This window comes from Prunus persica, chromosome G8 (genome assembly GCF_000346465.2).
Source record: "Prunus persica cultivar Lovell chromosome G8, Prunus_persica_NCBIv2, whole genome shotgun sequence".
Lineage (NCBI taxonomy): Eukaryota > Viridiplantae > Streptophyta > Magnoliopsida > Rosales > Rosaceae > Prunus > Prunus persica.
This window is the reverse complement of record NC_034016.1, coordinates 1,487,782-1,502,444: the sequence shown is the minus strand read 5'-3', so window position 1 is coordinate 1,502,444 and position 14,663 is coordinate 1,487,782. Positions and strand designations below refer to the sequence as shown.

Below are 14,663 nucleotides of genomic sequence, written 5' to 3'. Positions count from 1 at the left end.
TCTTTAGTGAAGTTGGTTTGATACATAAGATAATTTTAATTATGATCATAAAACACTCGTTTGAAGAATCTTGTAGTTCAATTAGCTTAATGTGAATTGCTAAGAATGCAGTACTGCTAACCTAAAAAGCAAAATTACATAATAATTTTTTAACTACATATGTATACGTACACATTACGCGACACGACCGTATATATGATTACTATTTACATGGCCCTTCTTGATATCAAGACTTTACACACTTGAACAACACATATATATCCTTTTAAGGACATATAAGCTGCATTACATGGCACATGTATTGCTTTAACAAACTTTACTAGCCAATTAAGGGTTTGCCAGCTTGAAGTTTATCAACTGTGCCCTATACATTAATATATGTAACCCCAAATGGTTTTACCTGTTGCATCTACCATATAAATTGTTTCCAATGAGAAGCATCATGAGCTAAAAACAGAAAAATTTAATAAATTACTCTATTAGTAAACAATGAAATGGACCTCTATATTTTCCAAAACAAGGTTGTGCTCACCAAACTTCGTTTATAAATACATGAAAAAATAATAAATTAATTAAAATAGATGCAAAGCCATATTCTCTGCACTAGGAGAAATGTCCCTTTAATTAAACCTATAAAGCTGCCCAAATGTTTAGGTCTAGATTAACGTAGTACAATGGCTTAAACATATTTGTATGTTTAATTTTCTATTAATTATTTTTAAATTTAAATTTAAATATGGGTGTGTGCGTGTGAGAGGGAGAGAGAAACAGTTGGGAATATAAGGGTGAAGTTTAATTGTTGGCCAATGACATAACAAGCAAAGGGTCATTTGGCTCTACAGGTTTCATCTACATATTTAGAGGGCTTTAGCTTAATGTGTCGTGTAAAACCAACAAAAGTGACTGCCCATCCATAACCCTAAACCGACCCCTCACTTTCTTATTCCATTTGGTCTTCAATATTTTCTCTTCTATATATCTTTGTGGGCTCGCCATAAGCTTCCCTCCTCTGCTGTAATTGATCATGTCAAGAATAATATTTGTCATATAATATTGTAGCTAGCTACCTTGTCAAACATAAAGCAGCCTCCGTAAAACGTTGCCATGGATGAGTATGGAGATGAAGCAAAGAGTACTAGCTGCCCTCGTGGACATTGGAGGCCGGCCGAGGATGAAAAACTCCGGCAACTTGTTGAGCAGTACGGTGCCCAGAACTGGAACTCCATAGCTGAGAAGCTTCAAGGAAGATCAGGTATATATCTAACTATGTTGTGTACTATCTTGTGTTGAGTTGTGTGTTTGTTGTTGTGGTGCTTGACTGTGCTGGGTTGGGGACAACTTCTGGATCTTTTTCTAATATGAAATCTCAAACCTAAAATTCTCTTTAATTTGGACCAGCATAAGCTTCTTTCAACTTCATAAACCCTACATATATAATTTGGGAGGTGATAGACATATATGCTTTTTCCCCTCCTCTTTTTTCTAATTTTGCTTTTTTTTTTTTTTGTGTTGTGGTTTTTATTTTTGAAATTTTTTTGTAGGGAAGAGTTGTAGGTTGAGGTGGTTTAATCAACTAGATCCGAGAATCAACCGAAGGCCGTTTAGTGAGGAAGAAGAAGAGAGGCTGCTAGCAGCACATCGCATTCATGGAAACAAGTGGGCACTGATTGCAAGACTGTTTCCAGGCCGTACTGATAATGCTGTGAAGAATCATTGGCATGTTATAATGGCAAGAAGACAAAGAGAGCAGTCCAAAGTTTGTGGGAAGAGAAGCTACCAAGATTTCTGTAATGATCACTCATCAAACACCTCCTCAATTTCCAACAATTTTGATGTAAGCAGGAAATTTAAATCTCAAGGGGAATTGAGATCTTCATCATCAATTGGGTTTGATCAGAATAGTAGCACTAAGTTCTTCGAATTCCGAAATCCAAATAAAGATAGGACAACAATGTTCATGGACTCAAGGCATACTAGTTCTTCCCCTTACAATTGGAACTTTGCTACAATGTCAACAACCTCAAACAACGCCGCATCATCTTCAGTTGGTTTATTGGGAAGGGAAAGAAGAGATTACTTCAACAATGTTATTAGTTCTAACAACAACATTCCCGGTTGCTCGAAAGGTTCGGATCATCAATTCGTTCATCGGAGAAATAACCCGACTACTTCTTCATTCATGTATGGCAGCTACATAGGTTCCACTAGTGCATTTGGGCTTCCAAATTACAAGAGGGTTAATGTTCCAAGTCCTTTTGGGTGCCTCGGTCTTGGCGATCACATTAATCGTCCTGAGCAACATGGAAGGACATTCAAGAAAGAGTTGGCTAATTTTTGTGACAATGCATCGACATTGGCAAAATGGAGGGTTGCAGCCACAGCTAAATTTGGCGACCATGATTGCCAAGATCACGAATCGATCGATCATCACAAGGAAACTCCCTTCATTGATTTTCTTGGTGTGGGGATCTCTTCTTAATAATCGTGCACCAAATTAAGCACATTTAATTTAATCTTTCTCTTTCTATCTATTTTGAAACTTTCTTGTAGTTTAAGAGGGAGAAGGGCATGCAGATGTTTAGGATATATATGTAATAGTTTTAATATATTATGACCTATACATACTCTCTAGTATGTAGTTGCAAGAATCCAAATGATATATTCTCTAGGCTTGAGGCTTTAAGAATCAAATCTTTAATATTTTGTCCTCAAGGATAATAAAAGTTGTTGGTGAGATTTTTATATTATTTGTCTCATTTCAATCAATGCCAGGTAGCAAAAAGGATTAGCATTTCAATTGGTCTATGAATCATGAGGCTTGAAATACTCCATGCAAGCTGCAGCTGCAGCTTGTAGTTGTTTAATTTTGCCTCTTTCTGACAGAGGATTTGGTTTGGTTGCTAGCTGTATGTGTAGTTTTTGGGACAAGTTACATTGATGAACATCAGCAGAATGGCATTTTCATAGTTTTCAACTGGAACCTGCGGGCACCTGCATCTTTTACTCTTTGGCCTTTTCACTTTAGCAGTGAAAATCACTTTTAGAAAAATCTCTGCATAATTTTCCAGAAAAGAAGTTCATACTTGTTAAAGTCATCCTTCTTTGAAGTCCCATTTTAGGCACACTCTTAAGGCAAGTTGCAAACCCTTACAGCTACTAGTCCTTAACTTATTATGTCTATATTTTCCTTTTTCTCATATCTCCAATTGTGCAATCAAAGCCTTCAAATCTTCTTTGGGATCCAATTTTTAATTTCCTTTTGTTTTTGTTTTTGTTTTTTTTACTATAAGTTGCATGTGAAGTAAAAAAAAATAGATCTGTCAGCCAAGCAATTAATCCATATAATGCCATTGAAAAATATAGCTATCAAAAAGAAAGTTTGAAATTTTAAACTTTGCCATCAATATTGAAACTGTACATACCAGTGATGTGATGCATGAATTTCCACAGAAGACTTGAAACTTACTTTTTGTGTTTTACTCTGAATTCAGTGGGAAATAGTCAGGATTAATTTGTGCACATGTGCCATTTAATCTGTCACAATTTTTTTTTTAGAACCTTTCCTATTGAGAGAGACAATAATATACTAAACTCACACATATTACACTGATGCAAGACTCGAACCCATGACTTTTCCTGAATACTAAACTCACACACACTACACGAATGCCAGGACTCGAACCCATGACTTTTCCTGAAGAAGCAATTACTTCAAACCACTACACTAATAAGCCATTTGCTAATTTGCCAATGCTTAATTTCCTCTCTAGAGATATGTAAAAATAAAACCGTACAATATAATTGAACTTATGCTCCATTGAAATTTGGCATAATTTATAGGTCTTCCTCTGAGGTAGCCAGAATTAGTTGCATGATGTTACTGCATGGAAAACCATTTGCTCCCTTAATCTTCTATGTCTTTCTTGTTTTACGACTTAATTAATTTTTTTCAAAAGCCTTTCATTGATTGACCCCTTTACAAGAATGTCTGCTCTGCTTTGGTATATGTATATGTCCATTACATTTTTTTCTTATCATGTAATATTCATTGAATCAAGAAACCGCCATATTTGACTAAGCCAACGTATTGGGTTTACTTACTGCTAATCTGATTAGTCATGATTGTTAATTGCATCAAGACGGACTTCTATGACTTGCAATTCCTTGGATTATGATTCTTAATTTTTTAATTTAAATACAGAACTAATTTGGGACAATTAAGGGATTGGCTAGGTGGGAAGCCTGTCTTTCCTTTGTTTCCAAACTTGAGGAGCAACACTTTAACTCTAGCCGCGGGACTCAGTCAAATGAAACTGTAACAAAGCAAAGACATCCACCATCAACCACACAAAAGTATAGCAATTTCTAGAACTCTCAACTTTTTCTTTTCCCAACTATTTAACCCTAAATCACAATAATTTTTTGTTTAAGTGGGGTCGCCTTACTCAATTAGCAAAGCAATTTACTTGGTAAGAGTTTAGATCTTTTCTTGAAGAATCTTCCCCTCAAAGTTTAAAAAATAAATATAAAACAAATTGTTCACATAGCATGAATACGGAAAAAATGTCAAATTGACGAAAAAATGATCGGAACTAGAGAAGTGGAAAAATTAGCGACAAAATGATGTCGTGTTTATAAAATTAATAAATGTATCGTTGTTTCAATTTTTAGTTACCAACTGATGTAACATATGATATGACAATTTCTTATTTATTATGAAAACAAATCTAAAATAGAGCTCAAATAAAAACAAATGAAATAATGTCAAATTTGTTCACATGATTGCAATAAAGGTTGCCCTCGTTTGATAATTTAAGCCTCACCCTTGAGAATGTGCTGTACAATTTCCATTCCTCCTCCCTGCGGATTCTAGGCTTTTTGTAATATTTGTTGTATAACTCGGCCAAGGAATGTCTTGGGCTAGTTTTCTCGTATTTGGGCCTCTAGCCTTCTTTTGTACCAAAACAAATAAAATAACAATTGGTGTTTTTTTTTTTTTTTGGTCGGAAAAATAACAATTAGTGTCTGTAACTTGGAATGGCACTTTCGAGTTGGTACTTATGGCCAAACAGATTTTTGTGACTTTGGACTTCAAATCTGTTTTTGAGTTTATAAAATTGGATCCAAGTAGGATACCAAACCCTTAAATTACCTCATATAGAATGATGTAGTGGAACCTATGAAATCAAATCTTCATATCACCTCTCACATACGTGCTTCGTATGAAAAATCATTAGGATACTATATCTCACAATACGAAATCTTCATATACAATTGTTAGGTCCTTATCTTTTAATAGTTAAGGTATTTAATAGTTAGGTCCTTATCTTTTACTAATTAGCAAAAACAAGCCTTAATAATGTTTCAAAATTTTATACAATTGGCCTCTTTGACCGTCAAATTATCAAGATAACCACTATTTTTTTCCGAGCCAGTATGTATTTGTATCGACACTGACAACAAATTGATGCCACGGGGTCTCTTTCATGCCTTTAATTTATGTAAGAGGTTAAGAATTTCCCTAAAAAATGTTATTATTTGTTGTTCGTATATCATATGTCTGTCCGTGATCGATACGACATATATGTAGATTAAAAATGAGTTGACATATATTATAAGAATTCATAATTTTAAACGTTATTTTTGTCAATTTTTAAATCCCTTCTCTCCAATATTACTTGTATAAAAAGAAAAAAAACAAAAAAATTTACCGATGAAATTCTAACCCCAAACCACTGAGGTTCAAAGTGTAATTGACAAAGAACTTGAATACGCCCAAAAAAATAAAAGAAAGTTGAGCTTCCAAGTTCTAATAGCAGAAGAAAAAGTTTATATATGGTCCCAGCAAACGTTCACGGGTGAGCTACATAAAATGCACGTGAGTACTTATGCAGTAAACACTTTAATTTTTGGATATACAATCGCTTCTCTTCAGACCCTCAGATTAATAATGCAGAGCTGTTCGCCATGTCCCAAAAGTCATCACCTTGTCTTTGCCATCGTTCAATCATTTTCAAGCAAGCAGCTAAAATACAAATCAGCTTTTGAAACCCTCTATATAAAGCTAGGTTGGGCCTTTTTTGGTTCATAAACAAAAAGCTGGGCTGATCTGCTTTGGTGTTTGAGAATTATAAGATGTCTGAGCAGGGAAGAGGCAGTGCAGGAACCATAGGAGTGGTGGTAGTTTTATGCCTAATGGTTCAGCTGGGATGCAGCAACGCAGCCACTTATAAGGTTGGAGAGTCTGGTGGCTGGAGCTTCAACACAGATAGCTGGCCTAATGGAAAGCAATTTAGAGCTGGCGATGTGCTTTGTAAGTTTCTGACCTACCCTCGAGAGATCTTAATACCATATGAATCAAAATGTAAGCTATATAAAACAATCATTGGAAAATTTTCAAACCGAATACGAGTAGCTGAAGAAGCTTGACCATGTCTATCCATAATATCTGTCACTTGATTAGATTTCAAATAGGCATGTTGTATGTAAACTTTATTAAAGCCCTTAAGCAGCTGTCATATATATATATATATATATATATATATGTATCTTGAATAAAAATAATAATTGCTAGTTATTTAATTAATTATTTTTCATTTATTAGTTAGTACTAGAAAATTTTTGATCCATGTGAAAACATATAATTTTAGAAAAGTAGGACAAATTCTGAATATAAAGAAAAATTTCTATGACAGTTTTTTCTCTGGAGAATTTAGATCTTTGAATTGAAGATGATATTCTGAAAATTATAAGAATTAAAGAGTTGATTTTCTAGTAGTTTAAATATTTATTTTACAAAAAGAAAAAAAAAAACCATAATCATAGTAATTAAAGATAAATTCTGCTTTTAAAGTTTACCTTTTGTTTCTTAAATCGACGAACAATTTCTCAATTCCATACCAAATGGGTCCAAACATTTTATACTTTGCCTGAGGAATTGTTTATAACAAGTCTGGAGGAATTATTTAGAAAAACTGGGTCCAGACATATATTTTATATATTTTTGCAGCGCAATTAATTACTTGAATTTGCAGCATTCAACTATGATCCAACACTACACAATGTGGTAGCTGTGGACAAGGGTGGCTACAGCAGCTGCACAACTCCGAATGGTGCAAAGGTGTATAAATCTGGAAAGGACCAAATAAGGCTAGGGAGGGGACAAAACTACTTCATATGCAATTTTCCAGGGCATTGCCAGTCTGGGATGAAGATTGCTATCAATGCTGTTTAGCTATGGATATACAATATCATACGTGTTCATCCTGAGCTACTAAATTCGTGTCGGATGTATGTATGTATGTATATATACTCATATTTTATTATGTGGCGGTGTTACGATGACACTGAGAAAGTGTCATAAATGTGTGAATGTAACTATCAATGGCAATACATTGGTGCCAGCCAGTGGCCAACTATAAAACTAGATGCTCCTTTGTCGCTCGTGTCCTTTTTATAGATATTCCCAACCTGGCAACCAAAGTTCACGGACTTGCATTAAAATTTGTCTCGGTGAGCTTCTCTTCATGTGCATGGTCCAACTTTCCATCATATTATCGTTTTTTTTTTAAAAAATTTTTAATTTTATATAAGTGATATTTTATTTTAACATGATCTAAACTACGAAGAGAGGGATTCAAAATTGAGTGCAGAATGAAGAGCACATCTGTTTTAGCCAACTTGATTAAACTTATATATGCTCCATCAATAGTGATATAGTCCGATGTAGAATGAGGAGACCTACATGTTTTACCTGAGAAATAATACTCCAAGGTATATATATAAAATATATATATTTTAAAAAAAAGAAAAAAGAAAATTAGACTCGGTTTAAGAGGCAAAAAGTGATAACCAAACTGGTCTAGATTTCAACTTTTCGACTTAGTTTAGCTCGGTTCATTAGTTTATTGGTTTAAGGCCCCGTTTGGGATTGCTTTTTTTCACCAAGAACCTGCTTCCCTTTAAAGTTAAGCAGTTTAATGTGCTTGGTAAAAATAAAATATCCCGATTATTTTAAAAGCAGTGGCCTTTTGACAGCAGCTTTTAAAAGCAGGCTATGAGTTGCTTTTCAAAGCCGCTTTCAAAAGAAGCAGAGATGAACCTTTAATGAATTTTTTTTAATTCCCAAAATACCATCATTCATTTTAAAAAATAACACCACCTCCACTTCCACATCCAACTACCACTTACACCACCATATTCACTACCTCTACAACCACCGCCATTGCCACCGCCACCACCACCACCTCCTTCACCACCACCAACTCCACCTTTACCTCCACCACAACCACCACCACCACTACCACCACAACCACCACCACCAACTCCACCTTCACCTCCACCACTACCACCACCACCACCACAACCATCACCTCATCCAAAACCTCCACATCCACCACCACCTCCACAACCAACACCACCACCACCACTATGCTGCCACCTCCACCACCATGCTGTCACTACCACCATCTCCACAAGCGCCATCCCTACCACCACCACTACCACAACCACCAACTCCACCTTCATCACCACCACCACCTCCACTTCATCACTACCACTACTACCACATGATTAGTACATAACACTTTTAACATCATGTCTATTTTAGTCATTATTCACCGTTACAATAATTTTATATTAAAACTTACCAAACGATTTTGACATTGCTTTTTGTACTAACAACACTTTAAAAATATTATTTACCAAAAAATGGAGCTGTTTTACTTTACAGCTAATTATTTTCAAAGCACAATAGAAGCAACTTTTTTTAAAAAGTGATAGCAATTCCAAACTGGGCCTAAATGTCCACCCCAAAAGCGCTTATACATTCTTATTGTTGTCTTTAGGCCCACAGTAACAATTTCCTTAATTTTATCAAGGCCCATACCTATGATAAAGGCCTATTAATTTGGATCTCAGAGTGTACTTTTGGATTTCGTTACGTGTCATTACATTCTTTTCTTGATCTTACACTAACCTATCTTATTTCGTTAAGTGAGTGTCATTAAATCTTTTCCATTTAATAAAAATTCTTTAGAAAAGCCAATTATTCGATGACCATGGTAAATATTTTTTGGGTGATTTTATTGGCACCCCATTATTTGCTCTTTACACCCCATACTAATTTTAAAGATGAATAACCTATTTTATCCTTGTACACAATTACCGTTAAGGACAAAAAAATTAAAATTAAAATTAAAATTGCTCACTACACCCCCCATATGTTCCTGCAACCATAGTTTGACTTTTAACTCAAACTATCATGTTCCTAAACCCCAAACCCTAGATTTATACGTTTATATTGGTGAAAAAATATCTTGTATTTATTCATGAAGGGTGAGATTGAAGTTAGAGAGGCTTCGAATGAGGTACGAGTTTATTTTTTGGCATTTTGCAAGTTTAGTATTTCATAATGGTCGTTGATTGCGTTCAACACATCAGTACCAAACGCGACAGGTAAATTCAGTGGGATGCCACAGAAACGTTGCACCGTTTTCGAGTGGGTTTGACCGGTCATGAACGTAATATTTGGTGGAGATCCATCGTAACATGGAATGTAGCTCAGTGGTTCACTACCGAACTTTTACCTGCGTTTCAGTGGCATCCAACCGAAAGTTATTTATTTTTTCAGTAACTTATTGCTGACCACATATTTAATGCAAGCTATTTTGATCTTACTCCCATTGAAGGAACAAAAACAAGGTGACGCCCCTATTGAAGGCAACAATGTGTGAACAGAATATGTAATGGATTATAGTGATCAATTCACAACTTATTCAGTAATTATTTGTCTGAAATTCTTTTTAGTATCATTAACGTGGCATTAATGTTTCAAATTTTATGTTTAAATAATATGAGTTTTATTTGTAGATATTCAATGGTAGAGATGCATTACTTAGATGGGCTCGTGCAAAGGAAAAATGAATAATATTGTCATTGTAATTAAAACGTCAGATTATGGAGGTGAGGGCAAGAGGATACCTCGTGTAATACTTGCTTGTGAGAGGAATGGTAACTATAAGTCTTGCAAGTCTAGTGAGACAACTGATATGAGGTCGGATGCAAATAGTGATATGAAAAAATGTGCTAGGGACACTGGTACCAAGAAATGTGGATGCCCATTCTTGTTAAAAGGTGTCAATATTGGTGATGGGGATCATTGGAAGTTAGAGGTGGTTTGTGGAGTACACAACCATCTTATTTCAAAGTATCTTCAATGTCATTCATTTGTGGGGCGACTTTCTGAAGAGGAGAATGCCTTGTTGGTGGACATGTCTAAGAGTTTGGTGAAACCCAGAAATATTTTGGTCACCATTAAAGATAGAGATGCAATGAATGTTTCAACTATGAAGACAATATACAATGCTAGGATTCGAAATAGAACCAAAGAATTTGCTGGGAGAACCCAAATGCAACAATTGCTTACTAAGTTATCTGAACACAATTATATTGAGTGGCATAGGACATCTGATGATATTGTAACTGACATGTTTTGGACACACCCTATTAATATTTATATTTTGCGTGCATTTCCATATGTACTTATCATGGATTGCACCTATAAGACTAATAGGTATCGTTTCCCCCTATTGCAAATTTGGAGGTGACTTCTACTAATATGACATTCTCTGTTGCGTATGTGTATATGAATGCTGAGAAGGAAGACAATTACACATGGGCATTGATTGCATTGAGGAGTTTGTTGGAGGATAATTGTCTTCCTGGTGTTATTGTCACTGATCGAGAGTTAGCACTCATGAATTCTATTACGTCTATATTTCCGAAAGCACGACATTTATTATGTAGATGACATATTAACAAAGGAGTGTTGGCAAACTGCAAGAAGTTATTTGGGACCCTTAAACAATGGAAGCAATTTAATGAGGATTGGAATACTTTGGTTGGTTCAGAAACGGAGGAGGAATATTGGCGTTGTTTGCGACAGATTGAGTCTAAGTTTAGTGAATTTCAAAAAGCTCTTGAATACATACATGACAATTGGTTAAATCCATTTAAGGATAGGTTTGTGGCCACATGGACAGACACTTGTATGCATCTTGGATCGACGACCTCAAATAGGTAAGTATTTTAGTCAACTTTTGATATGTTAATTTGAAATTTTTTTTTGCTTCAGGAAAATTTATTATTGTTATCAACAGAGCGGAAAGTGCACATGCAAAGTTGAAGCGACAACTCTGCTCAAGCCAACTTAACTTTGACAGATCATGGGTAACTATACACTCATTGTTAGAGTTGGAGCACACATATATTAAGGCATCTTTTGAAAAGAGTCGATGTTTTATTCGACATAGGTTCAGGCATAAGGAGTTGAGAGAGTTAGTACACACTCAGTAACGTATTCGGTAGATTATCACTGAAAAACGGACATAAATTCGGTGGACTATCACTGAAAAAAGAACACATATTCGGTGGAGTACCACCGAAAAACTAAAATACATTTGGTGGGAATCTTCTGAAAAATAGAAACAAATTCGGTGGACTACCACCGAAACAAGGTAACAATTTCGGTGGTAACCCATCGAAAGTAAAATCAATTTTAGTACAACTCAGATTCAAATTCAGTGGACTACCACTGAAGCAATGTAACCATTTCGGTGGTAATCCACCAAAACTAAACTCCAATTTCGTAAAACCAGGTTCGAACGATTAAACCCGCGACATTGAAATCAAAATCAAAATCAGACTTTGGCTTTTCAAAAGTGAAATCAAACGTAGGCTTAATCAACACTTAGAAACGTAAATATAGATATCAAATTTGAAATCAAACCTTAGCTCTTCGGAGGATTTGTGAAAACTTGACAAAGATGGGTTCGGTTTTGCAGAGATGGAGATGGGTTGTGTGATGGGGTTCGTTGGTTTACAGAGATGGGTTCGGTGGTGAGCAGAGATAGGTGTGATGGCTCTGTTTCAGAGATGGGTTCGGGTTTGCTGGGTTGTGCGATGGGGTTCGGTGGTTTGCAAAGATGGGGGTTCGGTGGTGAGCAGTGATGGCAAATGGATGGGGTGTGTCTACAAGATGAGGGAATTTTCAATGGGGGTGGGGCTTGATATCAAATGGGGTGGGGTTTGATTTCAGATGGGGTGTGTCTGAAAGGGAAGGGGGTTTTCGGTGGGTGGTGTATGATATGGGATGGGGTTTACACAATGAATTAAGGAATGGGGTTCATGAGGGCAATTTAGGAAAAAAAAAGGGGTATAATGAGCAATTTGAAATTTTATTAAAATTTAGTGGGGTGTAAAAAATTATAGGGTGTAAAGAGCAATTAATGGGGTTCATATAGAATTTCCCATATATTTTTTACTTAAAAATATATGGGGTTGATTTTTTCACTCATCTTTTGTCCACTTACACTCCCTTTTATTGTATAGAAAAAAGTAGTAAAAAATAAAAAGTGGTGTAAGTTGACAAAAAGGGAGTGTGAAAATCAGCTCTCACTAATATGAGGAACTCCAACCAATCTATTGTGTTGAATATGTAGTACTGATCTTGTAGGTATTGGTAGTAGGGCAGACAAAGCATAGTATTTCATAGGAGTTAGAATGAGTTTAACTGGTATAGGATCCATCATTTTTCGGGCCTTGGTAAAGTATCTCAATAGCAAATGACAGGCTCACAATATGAGAAAATCCAAATGGAAAAGAGCAATTTGGAAGTTACCATTTAGTTACAATGAACCACCTTGCCTCTAAAGTTTTTAACACAACTTCTAAGTAATCTGATTGCATGGTTGAATCATCTTCTTCGTCCTCAACCATTCTAGAATGTTTTTAAGTTTAACCTAATATAAAGGAGAAAAGTTCGAATATGAGATAACAATTACCATAATATGCACCACCACCAATCCTTCCACGAATTTTATTTAGAAGTTCAGTTACTGCTACATCAAGACACGTCTTACAATGTATGCTAGAAAGATCACCAGTACATTGAGCTACAACATAAATTGTATCCGAGATCGACAACCCAAGCTGTATCCTATAATGGGCATACAAATCTCATTTTGCAGAATCTTTGCAATATACTTTCCTCAACAAATAATGGACTTTCTGATAGAACAAATTAGGATTGTCGTAAATGAAGTTTGTATTCATCGCATACATTGCGTTATACGTGTCACTTCTTTGCAAGAAATTTGTGTTTAAGTTTTTGAAGAGGCATTTCTCATACCAAATTATAGGTCCTTTTTTATTGGGGCTAGTCGAAGCTCTTGGCTTGCATGACTGATACCTTTTTTGCAGTCTTTGGGGAAGATTGTATCCAACATTGTGCTATCCCGTACACCGTGAGTATCAACTTAGATAGATGTGAAATGGTAGATGATGTGTGAAGACGTGGGCCTTCACCGTGTGTATGTAGTCAGTAACATTCAGCGTAAATAAGCATGCAGAAGACAATGTATACGTGGTTCACCCGAATAATGGGCTATGTCCACGGAGAAGGATGTTCTCATTATGACAATGTTTGTTTACATTTGTACAAGGGGATTAGACCCAAATGTAAAGGGAAGGAGGCCCAAGACCTAAGGTACAAAGCCCAAGATTCCAAGGCCCAAAGATCAAGATCCAAGACCCAAGACTCAAGACCTTTTTTCTAAGTGGAGAGTAGTCTTCTTTTATAAGTAAAGGGGAGTCTCCACCTCTTGTAGTCTTCCAATGTGGGACTCTTAACATTACCCCTAGTTGTGACTTGTGGCAAGGCTTTTTTGACTAAGGTGATGACCTCTTAGAGCATGGCACGTGGCTGATCTAGCCTAGCTAGTTGCTCGACTAGTCACAGTACCAACAGTAATCCTCCAAGTTTGCGAGTAAGAAAGTACTTCTTGGTTGGGGACTTGTAATTTTAAGTGCACTGGCCGAGCAACATTGTAGTTCATCATCCAGGGCGTATAGTGCACTACCCACAGTCCCCCAAGTCCCCGGGTAAGAAGGACATTAGAGGGAGGGAACTTGCAACAAAAACCCAAGTGGTTCGTAAGTCCCCATTGTGTTATGTAAGGGTGTGTAAGGGCATGATACTACGTCGAAGATCGAGGGTGCCAAAGGCCATCATAGTATGCCAGAGGGCAAGGGGTGTTAAAGGCACATGACTTGCATATCGCAAAACAATGTGCATAGGCACGGGGTGCTGAAGGCAAAGGGGGTTGCCGAAGGCACAAAGCTTGCATGTCGTAAGGCAATGTGCCCAAGCAAGAGGGTGCTAATGGAACAAGGCTTGCATGTCGCAAGATAAAGTACCGAAGGGCACGGGGTGCCAAAGGCACTTCCATAAAACTTAGGGCTTGTCAATGGGCCCGGCCCAAATTTAATGGGCTTGAGCCGGGCCGGGTCAAATTTTTTTAGAAAATTTCAAAGCCCAAGCTCGACCCATGAGCTGGGCTTGAGAGCCCATCGGGCCGGGCCGGGCCTAAACGGGCTCTACTTCAGTAAAAAAAATCATAAACTTAATCATAAGGGCATTTTAGTCCAAATTTGAGATTAAACTCACTTAATTCCAATATTTTCACATCAAACCAAATTCATAAAACACCCAATAAAGTCATACAACTTATAAGATTTTCCACAAAAATAATAAAATCAAGTATTATTTTTGAGGTTATTACATAATTAGATCGTAATACGTTTTAAGAAATAATTTAAAAAAA

The 14,663-nt window shown here is 36.3% G+C and overlaps 2 protein-coding genes across 2 annotated transcripts; both read left to right on the top strand.

Annotated features, from left to right (window-relative positions):
* LOC18767161 (transcription factor MYB44) lies at window positions 810-2,747 on the top strand. The gene is made up of 2 exons (XM_007201075.2): window positions 810-1,252; window positions 1,542-2,747. The coding sequence occupies exons 1-2, from the start codon at window positions 1,105-1,107 to the stop codon at window positions 2,477-2,479; spliced, it is 1,086 nt and encodes a 361-aa protein (XP_007201137.1). The 5' UTR covers window positions 810-1,104; the 3' UTR covers window positions 2,480-2,747.
* Window positions 5,506-7,568, top strand: LOC18767781 (basic blue protein). The gene is made up of 2 exons (XM_007200058.2): window positions 5,506-6,313; window positions 7,035-7,568. Exons 1-2 carry the CDS (start codon window positions 6,136-6,138, stop codon window positions 7,232-7,234), a joined length of 378 nt encoding a protein of 125 aa, XP_007200120.1. The 5' UTR covers window positions 5,506-6,135; the 3' UTR covers window positions 7,235-7,568.